Source organism: Staurois parvus, unplaced genomic scaffold, assembly GCF_062004578.1.
Source record: "Staurois parvus isolate SC_StPar_1 unplaced genomic scaffold, SC_StPar_1.0 ptg000748l, whole genome shotgun sequence".
In the NCBI taxonomy this organism is placed as follows: domain Eukaryota; kingdom Metazoa; phylum Chordata; class Amphibia; order Anura; family Ranidae; genus Staurois; species Staurois parvus.
The window spans coordinates 2,582,417-2,605,996 of record NW_028318544.1 but is presented as its reverse complement, the minus strand read 5'-3'; the positions used below and the strand labels follow the sequence as shown (position 1 = coordinate 2,605,996).

The window sequence follows — 23,580 nt, the reverse complement described above, 5'->3', positions numbered from 1 at the left end:
GTAGAACACCACAGTAGCTAGACTAAAATTATAGACATGTATTTTTTCTCTTAACTCCCTAAAATGAGAAACAGAGAAAAATGGGTTTTGTGATAGATAGATAGACAGACAGACAGACAGACAGACAGACAGACAGACAGACAGACAGACAGATAGATAGATAGATAGATAGATAGATAGATAGATAGATAGATAGATAGATAGATACACATAATGTAAAAGCAACAATTTAACCTTTAAAGACCATTTTTTTTTTCTAAAAATTATATATTTGAAAAATAATATTGAAAACATTAAAGTGGTACATGCTTTGTAGAAAAAATGGTCATCCCTGCTGCTTATTTTCAGTGGTGTGTAGGTAAGTACTGATAAATAATTATGTGAAAAGTATATTTCCATCTTTTAACTTTCTTTTAAAAAGTTGCAGCTACATTTTTAACAAGCTGTTTTCTGACATTCCTTTTTTTTTTGCTGACGTAAATTTGTGAATATGTTCCTTTTGCACAGGAAGTGTTGATGGCCTGATAAGATGCATGAGAAGTATGACAAGGGTGAATTGTTATTTATTCTCTAAGGATTCAGAATAAGATAAGCAGAGTCTTCCTTCATTGTATTGCACTCCTTTTCAATGTTTGTAGAATAAAGTAGTTATTCCTTATTCTCTGGGTAGAACAGAATATTTTGTATTGAACCAGTGATTGGAAGGGGCCCTGTGTATAATCTGTCTTCTGACCGCCTTCTGAAACTGCTTATTACCTTCAGTACTCTTAAGTCAACTACCTGGAACAAGCATGCAACGTGCGTGTGATATCAAAATAACTGAGGTTCATGCTTTGTCACGATCAGGGGTCAGGCTCGAAGACCAGTTACTATAGCAGTGGAAAGGCTCACCTAAAACCAGTAAGATAGGTACACAGGCAGGTCACAGTGGCAGAGGAGTGGGATCACCAGAGGTGCGGAGTCTAAGCACCAACCGGTGTTCACCAGAGCTCCTGATGGTGGAGATGGATTTTGCTGCGTGTTAGCATCAGGTCAAAGTCCTCAGGATCACCCCACCAGGAGGTGAGAAAGTGGAGGCCCAGTAGCGTATAAGCAGGTAAAGATCAAAATGAAGCATGGTCAGTAAACAAGCCAAGGTCAGTAATGAGCAGTCGCAGGTTGGGATCAGGCACAAGCGTAGTCAAGAACAAGCCAAGGGTCAATAACGAGTGGTAGCAAAATATGGATAATAACAGAGAAGACAAGGAGCAAGTCCATGTCAGGGTCTCAAAACAACACTCAAGAGATGAATGAATACTGAGCAAGTGGAGATCTGACCCAGATACAGTGCCTTGAAAAAGTATTCATACCCCTTGAAATTTCCCACATTTTGTCATGTTACAACCAAAAATGTAAATGTATTTTATTGGGATTTTATGTGATAGACCAACACACAATGGCACATAATTGTGAAGTAGAAAGAAAATGATAAATGGTTTTCAAAATGTATTACAAATAAATATCTGAAAACTGTGGTGTGCATTTGTATTCAGCCCCCTTACTCTGATATCCCTAACTAAAATCTAGTGGAGCCAATTGCCTTCAGAAGTTACCTAATTAGTAAATATAGTCCACCTGTGTGTAATTTAATCTCAGTATACATACAGCTGTTCTGTGAAGCCCTGAGATGTTTGTTAGAGAACATTAGTGAACAAACAGCATCATGAAGACCAAGTAACACATCAGGCAGTGTAGGGATAAAGGTGTGGAGAAGTTTAACCCCTTCCCGCCGGCGCCTCCCGGCCCTTTAAGAGTTTCAGAAGCCGGGAGGCGGGACAGGCAGGGCAGGATTTAGGCATCATGTGACCGCCATGACACGTCGTCACGGCAGTCACATGATCGGGAAAGGTCCCGATCGAAAGAGCAGACCGGGACCTTTCCGTGAGTACCGGACATATGTGCTGGGGGAGCGCAGGGTGTGCACTCTCAGCACAAATGCTTTTTGTTAATTGCACGCAAATGTGCGGCCACTCGGCGTCTAGGCCCAGACGCCGGGAGGCCGCACATTTGTGTGCGGCCGGCGTGAAGAGGTTAAAGCAGGGTTAGGTTATAAAAAAATACCACATGCTTTGAACATCTCACGGAGCACTGTTCAATCCATCATCCAAAAATAGAAAGAATATGGCACAACTGCACACCTACCAATACATGGCTGTCCACCTAAACTGACAAGCCGGGCAAGGAGAGCATTAATCAGAGAAGCAGCCAAGAGGCCCATGTTAACTCTAGAGGAGCTGCAGAGATTCACAGCTCAGGTGGAAGGATCTGTCCACAGGACAACTATTAGTTGTGCACTCCACAAATCTGGCCTTTATGGAAGAGTAGCAAGAAGAAAGCCATTGTTTAAAGAAAGCCATAGGAAGTCCCGTTTTCAGTTTGCAAAAAGCCATGTGGGGGACATAGCAAACATGTGGAAGAAAGTGCTCTGGTCTGATGAGACCAAAATTGAACATTTTGGCCTAAAAGCAAAACGCTATGTGTGGTGAAAAAATAACACTGCACATCGCCCTGAACACACCATCCCCACCGTGAAACATGGTAGTGATAACATCATGTGGGAATGCTTTTCTTCAGCAGGGACAGTGAAGCTGGTCAGAGTTGATGGGAAGATGGAGGGAGCCAAACACAGGGCAATCTTAGAAGAAAACCTGTTAAGAGTCTGAAAAAGACTTGAGACTGGGGTGGAGGTTCACCTTCCAGCACGACAACAACCCTGAACATACAGACAGAGCTACAATGGAATGGTTTAGACCGAAGCATATCCATGTGTTAGAATGGCCCAGTTAAAGTCCAGAATTAAATACAATTAATAATCTGGTAGGACTTGAAAATTGCTATTTTGCAAAGAAGAATGAACAAAAATTTCACTCTCTATATGTGTAAAGCTGGTAGAGATATCCCCAAAAAGACTTGCAGCTGTAATTGCAGCAAAAGGTGGTTCTAAAAGTATTGACTCAGGGGGACTGAATACAAATGCACACCACACTTTTCAGATACTTATTTGTAAAAAATGTTGAAAACCATTTATCATTTTCCTTCCACTTCACAAATATTTGCAACTTTGTGTTGGTCTATCACATAAAATCCCAATAAAATACATTTACGTTTTTGGTTGTAACATGACAAAATGTGGAAAATTTCAAGATGTATGAATACTTTTTCAAGGCACTGTAAGGCTAAGTAAAGAGAGGACAAATGAGAAAAATTGGGCTGTCATTTCTGTTCTCCTTTTGTGACTTTCAAATATACATGCAGTAAACAAAGTTAACAAACAACCAGAATACCAAGCTTTCAGGCTGGTATCTGATTTAATGCGGTTATCATTTAATCCCTCTACAATTTTCTCTAATTTTAGCATTAGTCCTCAGATGTCCTTGTATGCATTGCTTCTCTCTCAAGGCTGCTGAACTATTTGACTTGTCAAGTTAGAACTGCAGTAGACAATTTGTTGTTTACAGTGCACTTACAAGTGTAGGTATCACACAGCATGTAGTAAAATGTGAAAAGAGGAGCATGGCCAAAAGGACCCATAAATACAAGGGCTATCAAGTCTATGAATGTGGTTTTCACAAATATCTGCATGGTTTTTATGGAATGATGTGGTGTTGGACTGTTTATAGAAAATAAATAATAGCTGGCATAAATCCAAGCAATAAATATCGCAGCTTCTGGAAAGGAGCTTGATATCCCTCTACAGAGACTTGGAGCATGTTACGGAGTTATGCTGTTGTTCACCCAAAATTCAATAAGTACCTTTGGTTGGCCTAACCCTTTAAAAAGGTCAGTCCATCCAAAATTAAAATTCCATTTAGAAATGGAAGTGAGTGCGCTGATTCACCTACTGGCTTCTTACATCTATTGGAAAACCTCAGCGGGGATTCCTTGCCTTGCCACAGTTCCTGGCTCTCCCCTCCAGTTTGAATTTCTGGGTGTTCCCACCTCTCTCACTGGATGCACAATAAGTTGAAAAATCCAACAGAGAGAGTGGGACCTCTGGATATGGTTAGAGCAGATGTGCAAAGCTGGGCAATCAGATGTACAGATCTTGACACCAGAGACATCAATAAATATACAAACCTATTGTGCTTTAGCTCTCCACTGTCAATACAAAACTAAAACAGAAATTTTGAGTGGAATGACCATGTAATTGATGCTTGAAAACATTAAAAGTTCAGCACACTCCAGAATAACACAAGTAAAACATCATGAATGGAAGAATCTCCCTCAGCCAGCTACTGTATTCTGACAGCAAGCACTTGCAGCTGCCAGCATACCCAAACAGTGACCGCTGCTGATTGACTGCAGCCAGTATTTGGTGGACTTTTTTCTACCTCATTCCTTCAATTTCTCAATCCAAGTTTGTCAAGCTAGGTAGTGTCAGCAAGACATCCATGACTCCAAGTTTTGCAAATTCCAGTAAATTTCAAACCATTTATGACCAGCTTAAGCATTTTAGCTAAAAGTCAGTTTGTGTTTTCCAGTTCACAGTAGATGCATTATACAGTAGATGTAAAGTCAAAGCATAAGTAGTGAAAAGAGAAGTTACAAACTGACAAACTGCAAACAAAATAAAGTAAATCTTCATAATGTGTTTGTATAGCATTGATTGCTATCTCTGACTCTTCATCACTACAGTGAAGTATGGCTGCGGTGGAGCATCATTTCAGCTAAGGGGGTTCCTGACTGGTAAAGATGTAAAGTGGCATTATTGCTCCTTTTCAGAAGCATGGTCAAACAAAGAGAGAGCAGACTTACAGGACATGGCAAAGCTGTGTTTTGCCAGATCAGCCTAAAATTATGCTTTGGAATTGCTCACATAAGGGTGACAACACCACTGCTGGATTGTAATCAGGGCAGTGAGTGTCGTCACCCTAAGCTGAAAAAAAGAGAGAACCACTTGCAATGGGCAGAACATATATATATATATATATATATATATATATATATATATATATATATACACACACACACACAGTAGATATAAAAAGTCTACACACCCCTGTTATAATGTCAGGTTTCTGTGATGTAAAAAATGAGACATTCATTTCAGAACATTTGCCACCTTTAATGTGACCTGTAAACTGTAAAACTCTATTGAAAAACAAACTGAAATCTTTTTTTTTTTTGGGGGGGGGGGGGGGGGGGGAGTAAACAAAAAAGAAATAAAATAATGCGGTTGCATAAGTGTGCACACCCTCTTATAACTGGTGATGTAGCTGTGTTCAGAATTAAGCAACCGCATTCAAAATCATGTTAAATAGGAGTCAGTACACACCTGTCATCTTTTAAAGTGCCTCTGATTAACCTCAAATAAAGATCAGCTGTTCTAGTAGGTCTTTCCTGACATTTTCTTAGTCGCATCCTACAGCAAATGCCATGGTCCGCAGAGAGCTTCCGCTGTATCAGAGGGATCTAATTTTTAAAAGGTATCAGTCAGGAGAAGGGTACAAAAGAATTTCCAAGGCATTAAATATACCATGGAACACAGTCATCCTCAAGTGGAGAAAATATGGCGCAACAGTGACATTACCAAGAACTGGACGTCCCTCCATAATTGATGAAAAGACAAGAAACTGGTCTGGGAGGCTGCCAAGAGGCTTATAGCAGCATTAAAGGAGCTGCAGGAATATCAGGCAAGTACTGGCTGTGTGGTACATGTGACAACAATCTCCCGTATTCTTCATATGTCTGGGCTATGGGGTAGAGTGGCAAGATGGAAGACTTTTCTTACTAAGAAAAACATCCAAGTCCGGCTACATTTTGCAAAAACACATCTGAAGTCTCCCAAAAGCATGTGGGGAAATGTGTTATGGTCTGATGAAACCAAGGTTGAACTTTTTGGCCATAATTCCAAAAGATATGTTTGGCACAAAAACAATATTGCACATCACCAAAAGAACACCATACCAACAGTGAAGCATGGTGGTGGCAGCATCATGCTTTGGGGCTGTTCTTCAGCTGGAACTGGGGCCTCAGTCAAGGTAGAGGGAATTATGAACAGTTCCAAATACCAGTCAATATTGGCACAAAACCTTCAGTCTTCTGCTAGAAAGCTGAACATGAAGAGGAACTTCATCTTTCAGCATGACAACGAACCAAAGCATACATCCAAATCAACAAAGGAATGGCTTCACCACAAGCAGATGAAAGTTTTAGAATGGCCCAGACCTGAATCTGATCGAAAATCTGTGGGGTGATCTGAAGAGGGCTGTGCACAGGAGATGCCCTTGCAACCTGACAGATTTGGAGTGTTTTTTCAAGGAAGAGTGGGCAAATATTGCCAAATCAAGATGTGCCATGCTGATAGACTCATACCCAAAAAGACTGAGTGCTGTAATCAAATCAAAAAGGTGCTTCATCAAAGTATTAGTTTAAGGGTGTGCACACTTATGCAACCATATTATTTTAGTTTTTTAGTTTTACTTCCCTCCACCTAAAAGATTTCAATTTGTTGTTCAACTGAGTTGTACAGTTTATAGATCACATTAAAGGTAGAAAAAGTTAACAAATGATTTATTTTCGTCTCAACTTTTTAAATCACAGAGCCTGACATTTTAACAGGGGTGTGTAGACTTTTTATATTCACTGTATGTATGTATATATATATATATATATATATATATATATATATATATATATATATGTCAGGTTTCTATTCCGGTCAGTGTCCCCTGTAGTAGATTTCCCTTCCTGTGTTGAGTGCCATCTTCTCTGAGACAAGAAGGAGTAGAGATAACCCCAATAGACAGCAACAAAAACATGATTTTATTGCTGTGTTCTAATTTGGAAAGATCTCCTCTCGTGACTTGTCCTGGTGACCCACTATGCATTAGGATGTGACAGTCACTGGGATAGGAAGTGTGGGGGAATCAACTGGGAACAAAGTCATTAATACAATATAAAAAAATGTTCCAACTCTTTTCCAAATGACATAGGTCAAACTGCTCTCCACTATTTGATAAAAATATTTGAGTGAAACTGAGTTTTAAACCATGATAAAATGCAGGTTTACAGTATTACTGACACCTTTCACTGTGTCTTTACAATTATCAGTATTGTTATTATGATAGGGGATTTACATAGCACCAACAGATTGTGCAGCAGTTTACAAAATGAGGGTGGACAGTACAGTTACAATACAATTCAATACAGGAGAAATCAGAGGGCCCTGCTCATTAGCGTTTACAATCTAAAAGGGAAGGTTAAGAAATACAAAAAGGTAATTACTGTGGGGGATGAACTGATGGAAAAAATAAAAAGTACAGTTGTTAGGTGGAGGTGGGATAGGCTTCTCTAAAGAGAAGGGTTCTCATGGATTGCCTAAGAGTAGGGGATAGTCAGACATATTGAGGTAGGGAGTTCCAGAGGATGGGAACAGCTTGGGATAAGTCCTGGAGTCGAGCATGGGAGATGACAGGGGAGCTTGAGGGCAGGAGATCTTGGGAGGAACAAAGACAACTAGATTTGGTTGGTACTTTGAGACTAGGTTAGTGATGTAAAATGTGTACCAACATGTGAAATTACATTGTCCGCTAAACAAACCACAGTGTGTATCATAAATCAAACACATAAATTTATATATATATATATATATATATATATATATATATATATATAAAAATCCCAGATAGGAGAAACAATAGTCCCAATTTGTGAACAGTGTGGCAAGGAGATCCTATCAACTGGATGTTCACAACACCAAAGTGTGTCACTACCCTGAAAATATAGAACTCTTACCAGACCATGTGGACTCTTTATGTATAGAAAAGCTTGTGTGTCAATACACTGTCTGTTGAGAAATAGGTGCTGCCTCTGGGTCACCAATCCACATCCAATAGGACAGGGTAGTCAGCCATAGCATATAAAGAAGACCAGGAACACCAACATAGTGTAGTATAAAACGTATATAAATGTTTTTATTGCAAAAGTACTAGCCACTCACATAATAAAAACAACAAGCGCTTATCTGTAATACCAATCGTGGGATTCACATAAGTCACTTCCTGGTAACAGTGTACGTGGTGACGCCAGGAGCAATGACTCCCTACATGTTTTGTCACATCTGACGTCACATTTTGATATGCATTTTATCTGATTGTTTTTTCCTGCTCTTGTTTCTGATCTTATAGCGCAATTTCTTTTATTTATGTATAGGTTAGTGATGTAGCTGAGGGCAGAGTTGTGGATGGCTTTGTAAGTTGTTAGTATTTTGAATTTAATTCATTGAGTGAATGGAAATCAGTGGAGGGACAGCAGACATTAAACGGTTGATAAGGTGGAGGAGCCTGGCAGTAGAATTCATGATGGACTGAAGGGGGGATAGCCTATATAAAGGTAAGCCAATGAGGATGGAGCAGTAATCGAGGTGAGAGATAACAAGGGAGTGAATTATAAGCTTTGTGCTGTCATTGCTTAGAAAGGGGAGTATTTTGGAGCTGTTTTGGGGTTTGAGGCAGCAAAATTTGGACAGTGATTGTATTGAAAGTCATGGAAGGCTCAGTCGATCCATGGGGGAGGTGTAATTCAAGAATAGGAGAGGTCCAAGAACAGAACCTTGGGGGACCTTGACAGAAAAAGAAGAGAACAGGAGGAGGCAGAATTGTAAGTAACACTAAATAATACACACTTCTTACATAGGAATACTTAATGTTGTTTGTTGTGGACTCAGGGCTATGAAAACAGTAAACATCACAGTCTATAGAATTTTCTATTCCTCCAAATTATTTTCAAGCATTACTTTATGAATATTTCATTATCTCCAGTAACTTGATGTTTGTTTTCTGCTTAGTCTGCCATTGATTCGTATTAGCTGGGTTGTTAGAATGTAATTTTAAAGTGTGTCATTAGGTCTTTCCATTAAAGCCAGATTACAACGGTTGCCTTGTTTCAGAAAACATGGCTATAATACTAAAAAATTCTGTTTAAAAAGGGAAACTTAAGGTGAGAGTTGTATTTGCAGACTTTGAGGAAGTCATAGTTTACGCAATCAGTTCCAATCTGACAATCTATACAGGGCAAAACCTAGAATACCCTGAATTTCCCAGTCGAAACTTGGGGACACACATGTGATCTAGGAGAACATTTACAAATCGCCTTTACGTTTTTTCTTTCATTGTTGATTTTTTCAATAACTTTGGAACACTTGAGGTTAATTCCAGCAGAGTGGTATGCAGGACATTTAGGAGGAGTTGCTAGACTTTTTGCTAATTTGGTAACATGCAATCATTTTTTGTTTTTTTTGGCTTGCATAACTCTATGCTACCATTCATATAAAGAAGGCAGCATGTAAACTCCTTTAGTGCATTCTGGCTTTGTATTGATCAAGCAGCATACCCACAGATATGACCTAAGGCTTGCAGTAAGGGGAACATGTTTTTTTCATGCCCAGGCCAGGAACACAGCTCTAATTCAATCAATTATGAAATGTTTACCCTAAGGCCTCATGTATACGGACGACTAGAAGTTGAAAAGTTCTAGTGTAAAATCTACAGTATGTTCCCATACCCAGGAGCTGCAGGTGGTGCTCATAGCTGCCCTTACAAATGAATGGCTCTACACAGCCTTACTCGTGTAAATACCAATGGCTCATGAATTGTTTTTACCAGTACATTAATGTACAGTGTATTTCCTCAAATGTGAAAGTGGCATGGTCGTGGACACACTTTGTGTTGGGGATTTTACACCAGAGGACTTTGTAGCCTCTAAAACATCTATGTGAATGAGACCCATTGAATCACAGCTGCAACTGACCATAACATTTTAAGGGAGATTATTTACTCAGAACGTTTATGCTGCTCTGTGTGTCTCTCATACCCTTAACAACCAATTCACCTCAAACCTAATATTTCACTTCTAGGGTAGGCAAGTTAGGTCCCATGACCCACTGACTATTTTGTTTTCAGCAGCAATATTTCTCCACTATATTTTGTGTCTTCATCCTCTCTAAAGGGTAACAATGAAGGTATTATGCTTGCAGCTGGATGCTATATTTATTGTACATTTGGAGAATCCATTAGAGAATCTTAATTTTGCTTTAACGTAAGAGTTGATTGGAACGGTAAGGGTGGATTGATGTGTCTGAAGCCTTAGACAGATTATTATAAGATTCAACTTTCTAGAAAACATGAAAAAAAGAGGCACCAGTTTTGCATTTCAGAAGTGCCAAAGTGTCTGCTTCAGGTATGTCTGCACTATAGGGAGCGAGTGGTACAAGTTCAAAAGTTTTCAGACACAAAAGGGTCACTGTGTTCACTATGATCACTGCATTCCCTGTACTAGCTGTTCTGACACTAATGTACAGTACATTAGAACAATTTTCTTGGACATGTATCTCTTACCTTCCAGCAGGGCTGCCACTGCCTTCATCTACTTCCCGTTGTTCATTTTTATTTCTTGGTATAGGAGGTTGTATCATTTCAGCAGCTAAAGGGTCAATGTCATTGTCTTCACGTCCCACCCATTCTCCAATCACACAGGGTCTTAGAAGGGAAGAGTTAAATGCCCGTGTGTCCTAGTAAAAGAGCATATGGAATTTATTGAGTAGGCTTTGCATTCACAAACCTAAAATAAGAAAGTTAAAATAAGAAAAGTATAAGGTGGACAAGAACTCAAAACAGCATATCTGACCCCCTAAGGCACAGTATCACTCAGCAGGCACACACATCTATTTGTTAGTTAAACACCATATTTGTTTCCATGGAGATGGGAATGCAGAGCAGATGAGTGACCATAGAAGACATTTCCAGCACTGTGGGAATAACCATAATGATTGTCAGGAGTTCTATAAAATGCCCAAAAAACGAATTTCCCCCACAAGTAGAGCTGAGTAACAGTTGGGAGCCAGTCCAATAAACATGAGATCCCTGTGAAATTGGGCCAATCTAATGGTCATCTAGTCTGCCATTCCTGACTTCCTTATATGAATGTCAGGTGCCTGGCTGTCTCTGGATTTAATATTTACAGTCACTGATCTAGATGAACATGCAGATTATGAAGTCCTTTATTCTGACCTGCATATTTGTTTAAAAAGAGAAATATGGTCAAAGCTATTTTGGCCCTACTCCTTCTGTAGGTCACAGGAGTGCAACTCGCTCTGCACACCCATTACCGGTTTTCAGCTGACAGCAGAAACAAGCGGCAACACTTTTTTTATGAGCATGCAGTTTCCTTACTTTTTTGCATATACAGTGCTTAAGAAAATACTGTCTATTCACTGGAAGCCATGGGTTGTACAATAAGTTCCTATTGAAGTGCTACATGTACTTTTGAGAGCTGGTCGTGCTGCTGCCCTTTTGTTTGTGGAAAATGGCTAAGCACGAGATCGTGTGAAACGCGTTAACAAGTCCTGTATTTATGTCCTGGTGTTTTGTGTGTCCTATGGATCAATAAATACACACTATATTCATCAATCCTCCGGTGTGCGGCTGACCCTTTTTCCTATTGCATCGTGTGTGGTGGCAAGCCAGAGCCTGCACCTGTTGTGGATCGATCTGGATTGTTTGCCTGAGTGGTATACCTTTTGTTCTTTGAAAATGGCTAAGGACATTACCAAAATGCAGCTAATCTCCACTGTGCAGCAATTTCCACAGCTGTGGTATGCTGGTCATGAACTGCATGCTGACCGGTTGCACACAAGGAGTTCCTGGGATCCCGTGGCTGGAGAGTTGACACCTCGGTGGGCTCAGATGGAATATGGTGCAAAAGCAAAGGATGTGTCCATTTGCGATGATGATGATGAATTGGCCTGTTTTGTAGCTGCATTCTGCGAAATAGCAGTCTCCGCAATATAAGCAGTAGCACCATTTCATGAATCGTTAAAGTAAGGGAATCCATGATGATTGCAGTAAAAAATAAAATGTTCTTTCTGCTCTCACAGTGCTCTCTCTCTCAATCAAAATGGCAACTGGAACTAATTTTGCGATGCATTATGATCATTTGGGAGTGAAAAATGAAGGGAGTGTTTGTGAAAAAAAACACTTATGCTTTTCATTTGAGCTTACAGTGTGCATGAGCACCTAGGTGCCTCCCGTACTTTGTTACTAAAAATCCTCAGATGATAGAAAATGGCAAAACAGTGGAAGAATCACACAGAACACCTGGGCACTATCAAGTTAAACCATACCAAAAGGAGAGCAGAAAAACATACGTTGTTCAGTGAGGGTGACTCGGGCAATATTTTTGGGTTAGTTACACTTTAAAAGCATGTGAAAACTATTACCTTAACCACTTGCCTACCAGGCACTTATACCCCCTTCCTTACCAAGCCAATTTTCAGCTTTCAGCGCTGCCGCATTTTGATTGACAATTGCGCGGTCATGCAACATTGTACCCATATGAAATTTTGATCATTTTTTTCTCACAAATAGAGCTTTCTTTTGGTGGTATTTAATCGCCACCGGGCGCTTTACTTTTTGCGCTATAAATTTAAAAAGTGCAAAAAATTTGAAAAAAAAAAAAAAGTTTATTTGTTTCTTTTATAAAATGTTTCAAACAGGTATTTTTTCTCCTTCACTGATTTGCGTTGATGAGGCGGCACTGCTGGGCACTGATAGGCGGCACTGATGGGCACTGATAGGCAGCACTAAAGGGCACTGATAGGCAGTACTAATGAGGTGGCACGGATAGGCGGCACTGATATGCAGCACTGATAGGCGGCACTGATAGGTGACACTGATGATGGGTACTGATAGACGGCACTGAGTGGCATCACTTCTGGGCACTGACTGGCGGCACTGACTGGCACAACCCCTGGGCCCTGACTGGTGGCACTGACTGGCAGCACTGCTGGGCTGCACTGGTGGGTGGCACTGGTGGGCAGCACTGGTGGGTGGGCACAGGTGGGTGGCACTGGTGGGCACAGGTGGGTGGGCACAGGTGGGTGGCACTGCTGGGCACATGTAGGTGGCACTTCTGGGCACAGGTAGGTGGCACTGCAGAGTGGCACAGGTGGGTGCACTGCTGGGCACAGGTGGGGGCACTGCTGGGCACAGGTGGGGGCACTGCTGGGAACGGGTGGGCGGGGCTAGTGGGCGCACTGCTGGGCGGAACTTGCGGGTGTCACTGTTGGGCACCGATCATCAGGGCACTGATCATCAGTGCCCTGATGATCGGTGCCGATCCCCGCTCTGACAACTGCCGGTTCTCGGCAGTACTTTCCTCACGATCTGACAGCGTGAGGAAAGTGCAGCCGAGAACCGGCACTTGCCTTTCCCTGTGATCAGCGTGTCATTGGACACCGCTGATCACGTGGTAAAAGGCCGGTGGGATCGGCCTTTCACCACATCACGTGATCAGCTGTGTCCGTAGGACACAGCGATCACGGAGATCGCCGGGTGCGCGCCCCCTGGGGCGCGCAGGAGAGCGCGTTCTGGGAGGACGTCATATGACGTCCACTCAGAACTGGCCGGCCGCGGTGAAGCCGTCATTCGGCTATGCGCGGTCGGCAAGAGGTTAAGCAGCGTACAAGATGTATGAAAATTCAGCATCAAATTTTGTTTAATGTTGCTATAAAGTTCAAAAGCCAGTCCTCACTAATTGATGTCTATGGAAAATCATTTATTGTCTCAGCAAAACACAAAGTACAAAAAATAAAATTCCCTGGGCATGGCGTTTTCACTGAGTCAGTTGTGACTGAAACTAAGCATGCAATTAAAAAAATGCAAAAAGGGGGTGTAGGGGGTTACCTTCGTCAAAAACTGCACATCAAAACAACCCTAGTTTTTTTTTTCTAAAAATAAATTGATTTGTTACACTGCCCTAAATTTTTTAATCCTCCGTACCTGTTTTGGTCTTTTAGTTAACATGACTTGAGGCCTCACTGACCAACAAGGAGGACCAGGAGGTAGTAAGCTCAAAGCTTACAGGAATAGTCAAGATCTGTATGTGCATTTCAGCTGCCTATATCTTTGGATCCATGGATATTTTGACATGCAATTTCTCTAAAAATAGTAACCGCTGAAAGTCGGCCCATTTCATTGCTCAACTCACTTCAGGCATATCATATTAGCTACAATACAAGTAGCCGGGAACTCGGAAAGCTTCATTATGGAAGTCTTTATTGGTTACATCAATACAGGATCCAGAAAGCTGATGTGGTTCAGCTTCACAAAGTCTTAATCATATCATATTACCTATATATCTTGTAGATATACACTCACCAGCCACTTTATTAGGTACATCTGTTCAATTGCTTGGTAACACAAATTGCTAATCAGCCAATCACATGACAGCAACTTAATGCATTTAGGCATCTAGATGTGGTGAAGATGACTTGCTAAAGTTAAAACAGAGCATCAGAATGGGCAAGAAAGGGGATTTAATTGACTTTGAACATGGCATGGTTATTGGTGCCAGATGGGGTGGTCTGAGTATTTAAAAAACTGCTGATCTAGTGGGATTTTCACACACAACCATCTCTAGGGTTTACAGAGAATGACCTGAAAAAGAGAAAATATCCAGAGAGCAGCAGTTGTGTGGACGAAAATGCCTTGTTGATGTAAGAGGTCAGAGGAGAATGGTCAGACTGGTTGCTGAGACATTCAGATGGTAGGGTAAAAATTTGGTGTGTACAACATAAAGCGTGGATCTATCCTGCCTTGTATCAAAGGTTCAGGCTGCTGGTGGTGGTGTAATGGTGCGGGGGATATTTTTTTGGCACTAGTAAGGTTTACCTAATAAAGTGGCCGGTAAGTGTACATTGGAATTCTGTTTCCTTACATTATTCAGTCCTTACATTTTATTTGTGCAAACGTAAGCATCAAATAAATCAAATCAACACTCTTTCCCAACTGGAAAAATAAGACAAGTTCCAATTGAATTTCTATTCACAGAGAACAGAACATCTACTTGTTTATCGCTCTCTCAGGGTTCTTTCAGTTTATGACTGGCAATCCACATGCTGTACAGCTAGTAAGAATCACATAAATACATCTTGTTATTCTGTCATCAGATTTGTATTGTTAGGAATAGTACACATTCACTAACATTTTGCAGTTTACCAATGTATTCTATTATTAACCATTTAAGGACAAGGTGGGTCTACAGTCCTTTCCTGCCAGATGCACACCCATGGAAACAGGTTTGGGGACTGCTTGTCGACTTGACCACTGACCGCAGATGTAACGGAACCCAACCATTCTTGGGTATATTCCGGTATACCGCAGCTTCCCCTGTCCGAACACCATCCACGGACCGCACCCTTGAAATCCCTCAGGAAAATAGACAGCACCCAGCTCTTCTTAAAACAGGAAACCAACTCTTTATTTTAACACAAAACACAGGATATATACAGAGGGCGGAGAGACAACCAAGAACAGGAAACATATCATCAACCCGCCCCATCAGTGGGAAGGGCTGCAGGGAATACATCATCAGCCAGCCCCATCAGTGGGAAGAGCTACAGGGAAACACCCCAACCAACCCAAGACACAGAACAATGGGATGAAGCACATGGCAAACAAACAATGGACAGCCATGTGGCCGAGAACAAAGAAATAGCCACATGGCAGTAGACAATGGGCAACCACATGGCCGAGAACAAAGGAACACACACTATACACAAGACTGGGACATTCACATTTACACCCTGTACCCCTTAACAGGCACAGGGTGGGTTAAACATAATGAGGGGGACATGAGCTGACCAAGCGGTCCCCCCACCCCCAAAAGTCACTCCCGTCACAGCAGCGTTGTTGACAATGGCTCTCAACTCTGATTGCTGGGATAGTGTGTTATAACATAAATGCTTTTTAACAATAAAGACACATTCGAGGGAATTCATAAAGGGTTTCGTAGACACCTTTTAGAATTCCGTGAGGATGCAGCACCAAAACTGCTTGCACCCAATTCATGTATCTTGCATAGTCAGTGTTAGGGAATTCATAGGTACAGTCGTGCACGAAGATGTGTGCATGCTCATAGTAATTCTTGAGTGACAACTAGAGATGCACTAAAATGCTGTTAGGGAAATCGTAGGCAAAGCCATGTGCAAAGATGTGCGCATGCTCATAATAATTCTCGAGTGAGAACTAAACATGCCCTAACTCACGCATGAATCTGCGCATGTGCATCGGCGTAAACACTTGGCACTCACTTGCCTATTTAAAGTGGCTCCAGAGACCAGAAGATTACTGAGTGGTCGTCAGCTTCTACTGTTTTTGTCCTGATCCTGTGTTACACAGCTTGTCTTGACCCTGCTTACTCCTGATACTTTGTTGCTGACTCTGGCTTGTGACCTGACCCTGCCTCCTGTTCTGATACCTTTGCTGCTCCACCGATACTGACCCCGGCCTGGCTCTGACTCTGTTTTGGTTCCTGATTCTGCACTTCTGCTGTTTGGCTGATACCAACTCCTGCCTGCGTGACTACCCGAGATCCTTCATCTGCCTGCTTGCTGCACACGGCTCTGCACCTGCTGCTGTATCCTCTCATCGATCAGCTCATCGATCCACACCTGCTGCAAGGTTCTTCTGGCCAGGATCTCCTACAAAGCACCCCTGCCACTCCATACCATGTCACCACTTTCAGGAGAAACAGGACAGGAGTCATAAGGGAAAGCCCTCTTGTCAGCTTGGCCTCAACCAGGTACAGTTGTGTTCAAAATAATAGCAGTCAGACATCACTAACCTGATCAATCACTGTTTTTGGTAGAAATTATATTTCTACATGGCAAATAATTTACTAGCAGGTGTAGTAGAGTAATAGAAATCCAACAGACCCAACAGTCATGACATGCATGCTGCTGATTCTGTGTCATTGAATCACTAATTGAAATGGGCATGTTCAAAATAATAGCAGTGTGGAGTTCTATTAGTGAGGTCATTCATTCTTTGAAAAACAGGTGGCAATTATTGCCCTTATTTAAGGAAGGAAGGCAGCAAATGTTGTACATGCTGGTTACAGTGCATTTCTCTCTGAAATTCTGAAGAAAATGGGTCGTTCCAGACATTGTTCAGAAGAACAGCGTACCTTGATTAAAAAGTTGATTGGAGAGGGGAAAACATATAAAGAAGTGCAGAAAATGATAGGCTGCTCAGCTAAAATGATCGCAAATGCTTTAAAATGGCAACCAAAACCTGAAAGACGTGGAAGAAAGCGAAAAACTACCATTCGAATGGATAGAAGAATAGCCAAAATGGCAAGGACTCAGCCAACAATCAGCTCCAGGAAGATCAAAGAAGGTGTAAAGTTACCTGTGAGTACTGTTACAATTAGAAGATGCCTATGTGAAGCCAAGCTATCTGCAAGAAGCCCCGCAAAGTCCCACTGTTGAAAAAAAGACATGTGCTGAAGAGGTTACAATTTACCAAAGAGCACATTGACTGGCCTAAAGAGAAATGGCGCAACATTTTGTGGACTGATGAAAGTAAGATTGTTCTTTTTGGGTCTAGTGGCCGGAGACAGTTTGTCAGACGACCCCCAAACACTGAATTCAAGCCACAGTACACTGTGAAGACAGTGAAGCATGGTTGCGCAAGCATCATGATATGGGGATGTTTCTCATACTACAGTGTTGGGCCTATTTATCGCATACCAGGGATCATGGATCAGTTTGAATACATCAGAATACTTGAAGAGGTCACGCTACCTTATGCTGAAGAGGAAATGCCCTTGAAATGGGTGTTCCAACAAGATAATGACCCCAAACAAACCAGTAAACGTGCAACATCTTGCTTCCAGACCAACAAGATTGACGTTATGGAGTGGCCAGCCCAATCCCCGGATCTTAATCCAATAGAAAACTTGTGGGGTGACATCAAAAATGCAGTTTCTGAGGCAAAACCAAGAAATAGAGAAGAACTGTGGAATGTAGTCCAATCATCCTGGGCTGGAATACCTGTTCACAGGTGCCAGAAGTTGGTTGACTCCATGCAACACAGATGTACAGCAGTTCTCAGAAACAGTGGTTATACAACTAAATATTAATTAAGCGATTCAAAGGAAAGCAAAATCTTCAAACATTTTTCAGTTTATATAGTGAATGTTTCAGTTTGTAAAGAAGAATACAAACACTGCTATTTTTTTGAACAGTCTAATATTCACTTTTCTTCAATTTCTTTAGAGGAACAACACAAATTTGATATATTTTTCTTCATGTTTTGATTTGGAATAGAATGTGTAGTGTTCCCAATGCATTTGTGTGTATGGAAATAAAAGCTATTAGAAGGATTTTGAGCTTTATTCGCTTTTTTCAACACACTGCTATTACTTTGAACACAACTGTATGTGACAGTCTTTTTAACCACTTATTATATTGCCCAAAGTCATTCCTCTCCCTGCTCTTAGATTTTTTTCCACCATTTTTTTAATGCGTTAGGCTGTCTATGTTTTTTTTTATTATGTTTTAAAGCAGTTCTAATGTCATAAAATATTTTACCTTAATTCATCCCCTGCATTAGGGTAAAAAATGTCCCAGTAGCAGTATCACCCCTCACCCCCCACCCACTATTTACCTCAGTCCTCATCCAATTCAGCGCTGTGCCCTTCTGTAGAGGCTCTCTCCCTGCATTCACAGGACACAGAGGCAGCAGGGCTGGGGCTAGGCAGGGCTGAGCCATGCTGTGTGTATGTTTAAGATGCGCACAGCCTTGCTCAGGAGCAAACCTGCATGTCTGCCCCATAGCAAGTGGCTTGCTATGGGGGCAGACACAAAAGAGGAGGTGCAGAACCCCAGAAGATTAGGAAAGAGCCACTCTGCACAAAGCAGGCAAGTGTAACATTTTTTTGTTATAGATATAAAAATTATATCCTTTAGAACCACTTTGATTCCTTTGCCCGTTGTTTGTAATGATAGCTATATAGAAAACCACATAAGAAACTTTAATTTCACATGTAAATAACTTACTTCCCCTTTTAGCAACACTATTAAAAAAAAGGAATACTATACATCTACTGTAACACTTGTTTTAACATGCAATTTTTTTGCTTTTGCAATACAGAGAGCATTATAGGCAAAGCTCACCTTTTAGAACATGCATTATGTCCCCCCTCGGTGTGACAGTAGGCGTGGATCTTCGCCTCACACCTGCTGTCCCAATTTAAAAACTGCGGGCAGTACGCATCATTAATTCACAGGAAACTGTGAAAGAATGAACTACAACTACCATCACCGTGGCTGAAGGCTTATAGTTCCAAATGAACTGCAAGAGCGCTTATGAAGGCTCTTGTAGTTAATTCAGAAGCCCTGCAGCTTTCAACAGACAGCCCATATGAAGGCACGAACAGAAAGCTGCAGGGCTTGTCTCCAGAAGCCTGACCATTATATCCATGATCCACTAATCACAGGGGCAATGCTTTGAAGCCTCCTGCAAGAAAATATAAGAAATGTAAATTATTTTCCTGCAAAAATATGTGCATTTATTTATTTTGAAAGGTGAACTTATTTTTTAAATTAGGGGAAGAAAGACCAAAAGAAAGACCCTTTTAAAAAAAAAAAAAAACGTTCATCATTTCTGTATCGTAAGTTAATGCTACTTACTGTGGCATACATACTAAATAAAGTAAACTTACTGTCACATGAATAGGCTCACAGTGGAATGGTGTAAATAGTACTGCAACTTGGCAGGTTTAAATTACCTTCCCATTTCAATCTGCATTCAGCTAGGATTTTCTAAAACTGCCAAGAATTCAAATGCGGTTTCCTTGTAGTGATGTCCTCAGAATTCTGATTCCCTGCTAATGTGATTGGTTTCTGTTCTCCCCAGAACTCCACAGAGCGGGATGTTGTATTTCAGACATCCCAGCACTGTCCTTAAGTTTGCTACAGCAAGGCTTTTATCTTTGATTAAATATTGGCCAAGGGTATCATACTGTATATATCTACAGGAATGCCGAGATTCAGGCAATAGCTTTACAACACTTGGCCTGATTGTATCATTATATTATTGTTATTAAGGATTTATATAGCACCAAGAGTTTGTGCAGGGCTTTATAAAATAAAAGGGAGACAGGACACTTACAATACAATTCAAGACAAGAGGGTTTGGTGGGCCCTGCTTGTGAGAGCTTGCAATCTAAAAGGGAGGGGCAAATGATGGAAAAGGTAGTGACTGTGGAAAATGAGATGATGGAGAAGTTCGAAGTTCAGCCTTCAGGTAGAGGCAGGATAGTAAGAAATATGTTCAGTTGGCTTGGATATGAATGATTTTCCTTAACTAAAGCAGAATTTGACATTTATGAATTTTGCAACTTGCCAGTGCAAGCTCTGCAGGATCTCTATGTGAATTCTGGTTAACCAGAAATAAGATCCGAAAAGAATTATTTTTTTTAGGGCTTTACATGAACAGATAAGCAGTATACAGTATACTTAAAATGAAAATCATTCTTCCACTCTAGCAACAACTTGAAACATAAGATCAAGAAACAAATTTTGCTAAAAACATAAAAAAGTGGTATATAAAATGGATTTTGTATGGTAACCATCCTTTCAATTCATGTCAGACCTGCGAAAAAAGATTAAAGTAGAATTCTGGACTAATCTTAACTAATATCTTAAACTGCCCCCTCCTTACTCCTAGCTCATATACTAACCTGTTTAAGAAAGATGCATATAATTAGCTATTTTCAGATTGCCCCGGTCACGTGAAAGGCAACCCTGTGTCATCCACTGCCCGCTATAAGGGGGAGGAGGGAGCATCAGCAATAGATGGGCCATAGGAAGCCTATGGGTGAGATCATCAAAATGGCATTACCAGTCAATGTCAAGTGTTCTCTCTATTCCCATGCAGACATCAGGGTGAGATCAGGTGACCAGACCAGAGCAGTCTGAAAATAGGTAAGTATATGCATCTTTCTTACACAGGTTAGTTAGCATAGGTGTTTGGAGGGGGGAGGGCAGTTTTAAGATTAGTTAAGTTTAGCCCAGAATTCTACTTTTACACCTATGTCTCAGAAGCAATCACACAACTTAATTTGATGTAAACAGTTAAATATACAGATGAAATAAATAAAGGATGCCGTTTTAAAGCAGGACTGTAGACCGCCTATACTCATCTCCTCTCCTACAGTGTGATGTCTGAGCTGCTTTGCCGACATCTTCAACAGTCTTTTTCTGATTTCAACATCCTCGTTCATCTCGATTGGCCAGCTGGGGATGATGTAACTCGGACTTATGTGCATAAGACTTCATTTATCCTTGGATCAAGGCATTCTGAGAATGTACACTAAAGTTATACATACACAGCTCAGTGTACATTTTAAAAAGGTTTGCTAGCACACAGGAAAGTGGTTTTATTTCAGAGGAGACATGGGTGGAATTTATCAAAATTGGAGCAAACAGAATTTGGAGCAGTTGTGCACAGCAACCAATCACCTTCTATCTGCACCTTGTTCGGTTAAAGCCCCACTCCAAGAAAATGTTTAAAATCCACCCTTGCAGTGGACCCTTCCCTCCCACAAGGGTTTCTGCTACTTTAAGTCTACAGGCAGAAGATTAGGGAGTAAATACTTACCTTATTACGCACTCCAGTGCTGAAATTACCCACTGTAGCCTGTTTGGAAGTTTTGACTGGCTACGTTTCCACTCCAGCCTCTTCAGTGTATCTACAGGGTTAATGCACTTGTATTGTACATGATGATGCTGCAGCTTCGCTCATAGAGCTTTGAGCAGGACAGCGCTGGAGCTAACTGAAGCAGGGTGTATGATAAGTGATAGAGTTTCTTCATCTCTCCCCCAACATACTGGTCATTTAACCCTTGCAGTCATTTTCCTGGAGTTAGGCTTTACCCACTTGAGCTCCAGAAGGTTATACCCCTTTTATGACCAAGCCATTTTTTGCTATTTGGTACTGCGCTATTTTAACTGGCAATTCTGCGGTCATGTAATGCTGTACCCAAACAAAATTTTTATAATTTTTCACACAAATCGTTCTCTCTTTTGGTGGCATTTGATCACCACTGTTTTTTTTTTATTTTTATGTAAACCAAAAAAATAATTTTTATTAAAATATAAAAATATCAAATAAAATAAAATGTCATCATAAATTTAGGCCAAAATGTATTCTGCCACATGACTTTGGTAAAACAAAAACAAAATCCCAATAGCTGCATATCAATTGATTTGTGTGAAAGTTATAGAGTCTACAAACTATGGTATACATGGGTTGGACAAAACATGGAAACATGAAATGATTTGCAGGTGTGAAAGTGACGACGTTTCACATTGAAAGCAGAAGTGATGTAACATCGTTTTGCTTCTTTTGGCGCTGCTAGTAACGCGGAGTCATGCCTGAGGTTACGGAGTTTAAAAGAGTGAAAATTGTTGGTGCCCACTTAGCTGGTCCCTCTGTGACTTAAGTTGACAATTTATTTTCATGTTGTGAAGGTACAGGTTTGAAAGGTTAGGAAGGAATATACAGTTTCTGGGAAAACGTCGTGTGATAAGCAAAAGCGTCGCAGACATGGTCAACTGTCTGAAAGAGAAAAAAGGACATTGCACAGGATTGTGACCTGAAAGATGAAAACAACTGCTGCAAAAGTGACTGCAGAGCTCAAGCCCATGTCCACAAAAACTGTGCAGAGGAAACTCCATAAGCAAAACATTCATGGGTGAGCTGCAATTGCCAAATCACTAGTGACCAATATTATTGCTCAAAAGAAGACAGAGTGGAGCAACACTCATAAATCGTGGAATATAGTATCGTCCCAAGCTTATGACCAGGACTGTCTTGTGCCAAAGGTAAAGCACGGTGGCAGCGCAATCATGGTTTGGGCAGCCATATCTTAATTTTCTGCAGGCCCCATCATCACCTTGAAAGGTAAAGCCGCTGCCAGCAACTATGTGCAAATTATGACAGGCAATGTGCCCCCCATGGTGCAGACATTGTTTATCAAAGTCTGCGCCATTTACCACGATGATAACGCTTCGATTCACACAGCTGGTGTTGTCAAATTGTGGTTTGAGCATGCACACAAAGTCATGCACCTTCTCTAGGTGCAGCAGTCGGACCCGAACCTCAATATCATACAGCCACTATGGTCAACTTTGGAGGACAAGGTTCGGGCTCGTTTTTCCACCTCCAGTATTTCTGCAGGAACTGGAACGTTTTTGAAGAATGGCATCAGATTCCATTATCCACCACCCAAGAGTTATATTAGTCAATTACCAGGAGAATTCAAGCCGTCTAGGATACCAAAGGCAGTCCAACACCATTTTAGGTAACGATTTTGTTCTTTTACCTGGTGCTTCCATAATTTAGTCCAACTCCTTTATATATATATATATATTTGAAAATCGTTCAGTCCTGATGTACTAACGGGCTATCTCAATTCTTGAAGCCCTAAAATGCCAGGACAGTACAAACACCTCCCAAATGGCCCCTTTTTGGAAAGTAGATAGTCGGAGGGTATTTAGTAAGTGGCATGACGAGTTTATGTGACCCAAAAAATACAAAATTAGGTGCTGCTTAGGTAAGGTCCAAACTAGACCGCTGTGAGTGCTGGCAGGGATTGGGAGCTTGTCCTAGCTCCAAGCTACAGCAATGTCAGAAAGAAAGATCCATAGCCTGCACATCAAAGGCAGACCCATGTGCATGAGTAGAGATGAAT

The 23,580-nt window shown here is 41.1% G+C and overlaps 1 protein-coding gene across 1 annotated transcript in view; it reads right to left on the bottom strand.

Moving 5' to 3' along the window:
- The window catches only part of CUNH8orf34 (chromosome unknown C8orf34 homolog), a 377,615-nt gene that overhangs the window by 232,684 nt on the left and 121,351 nt on the right, over nt 1–23,580 (bottom strand). Inside the window, exon 6 of the mRNA XM_089654283.1 lies at nt 10,377–10,549. Within this exon, the coding sequence (XP_089510409.1) occupies nt 10,377–10,549 (173 nt within the window). The remainder of the gene's footprint in view (nt 1–10,376; nt 10,550–23,580) is intronic.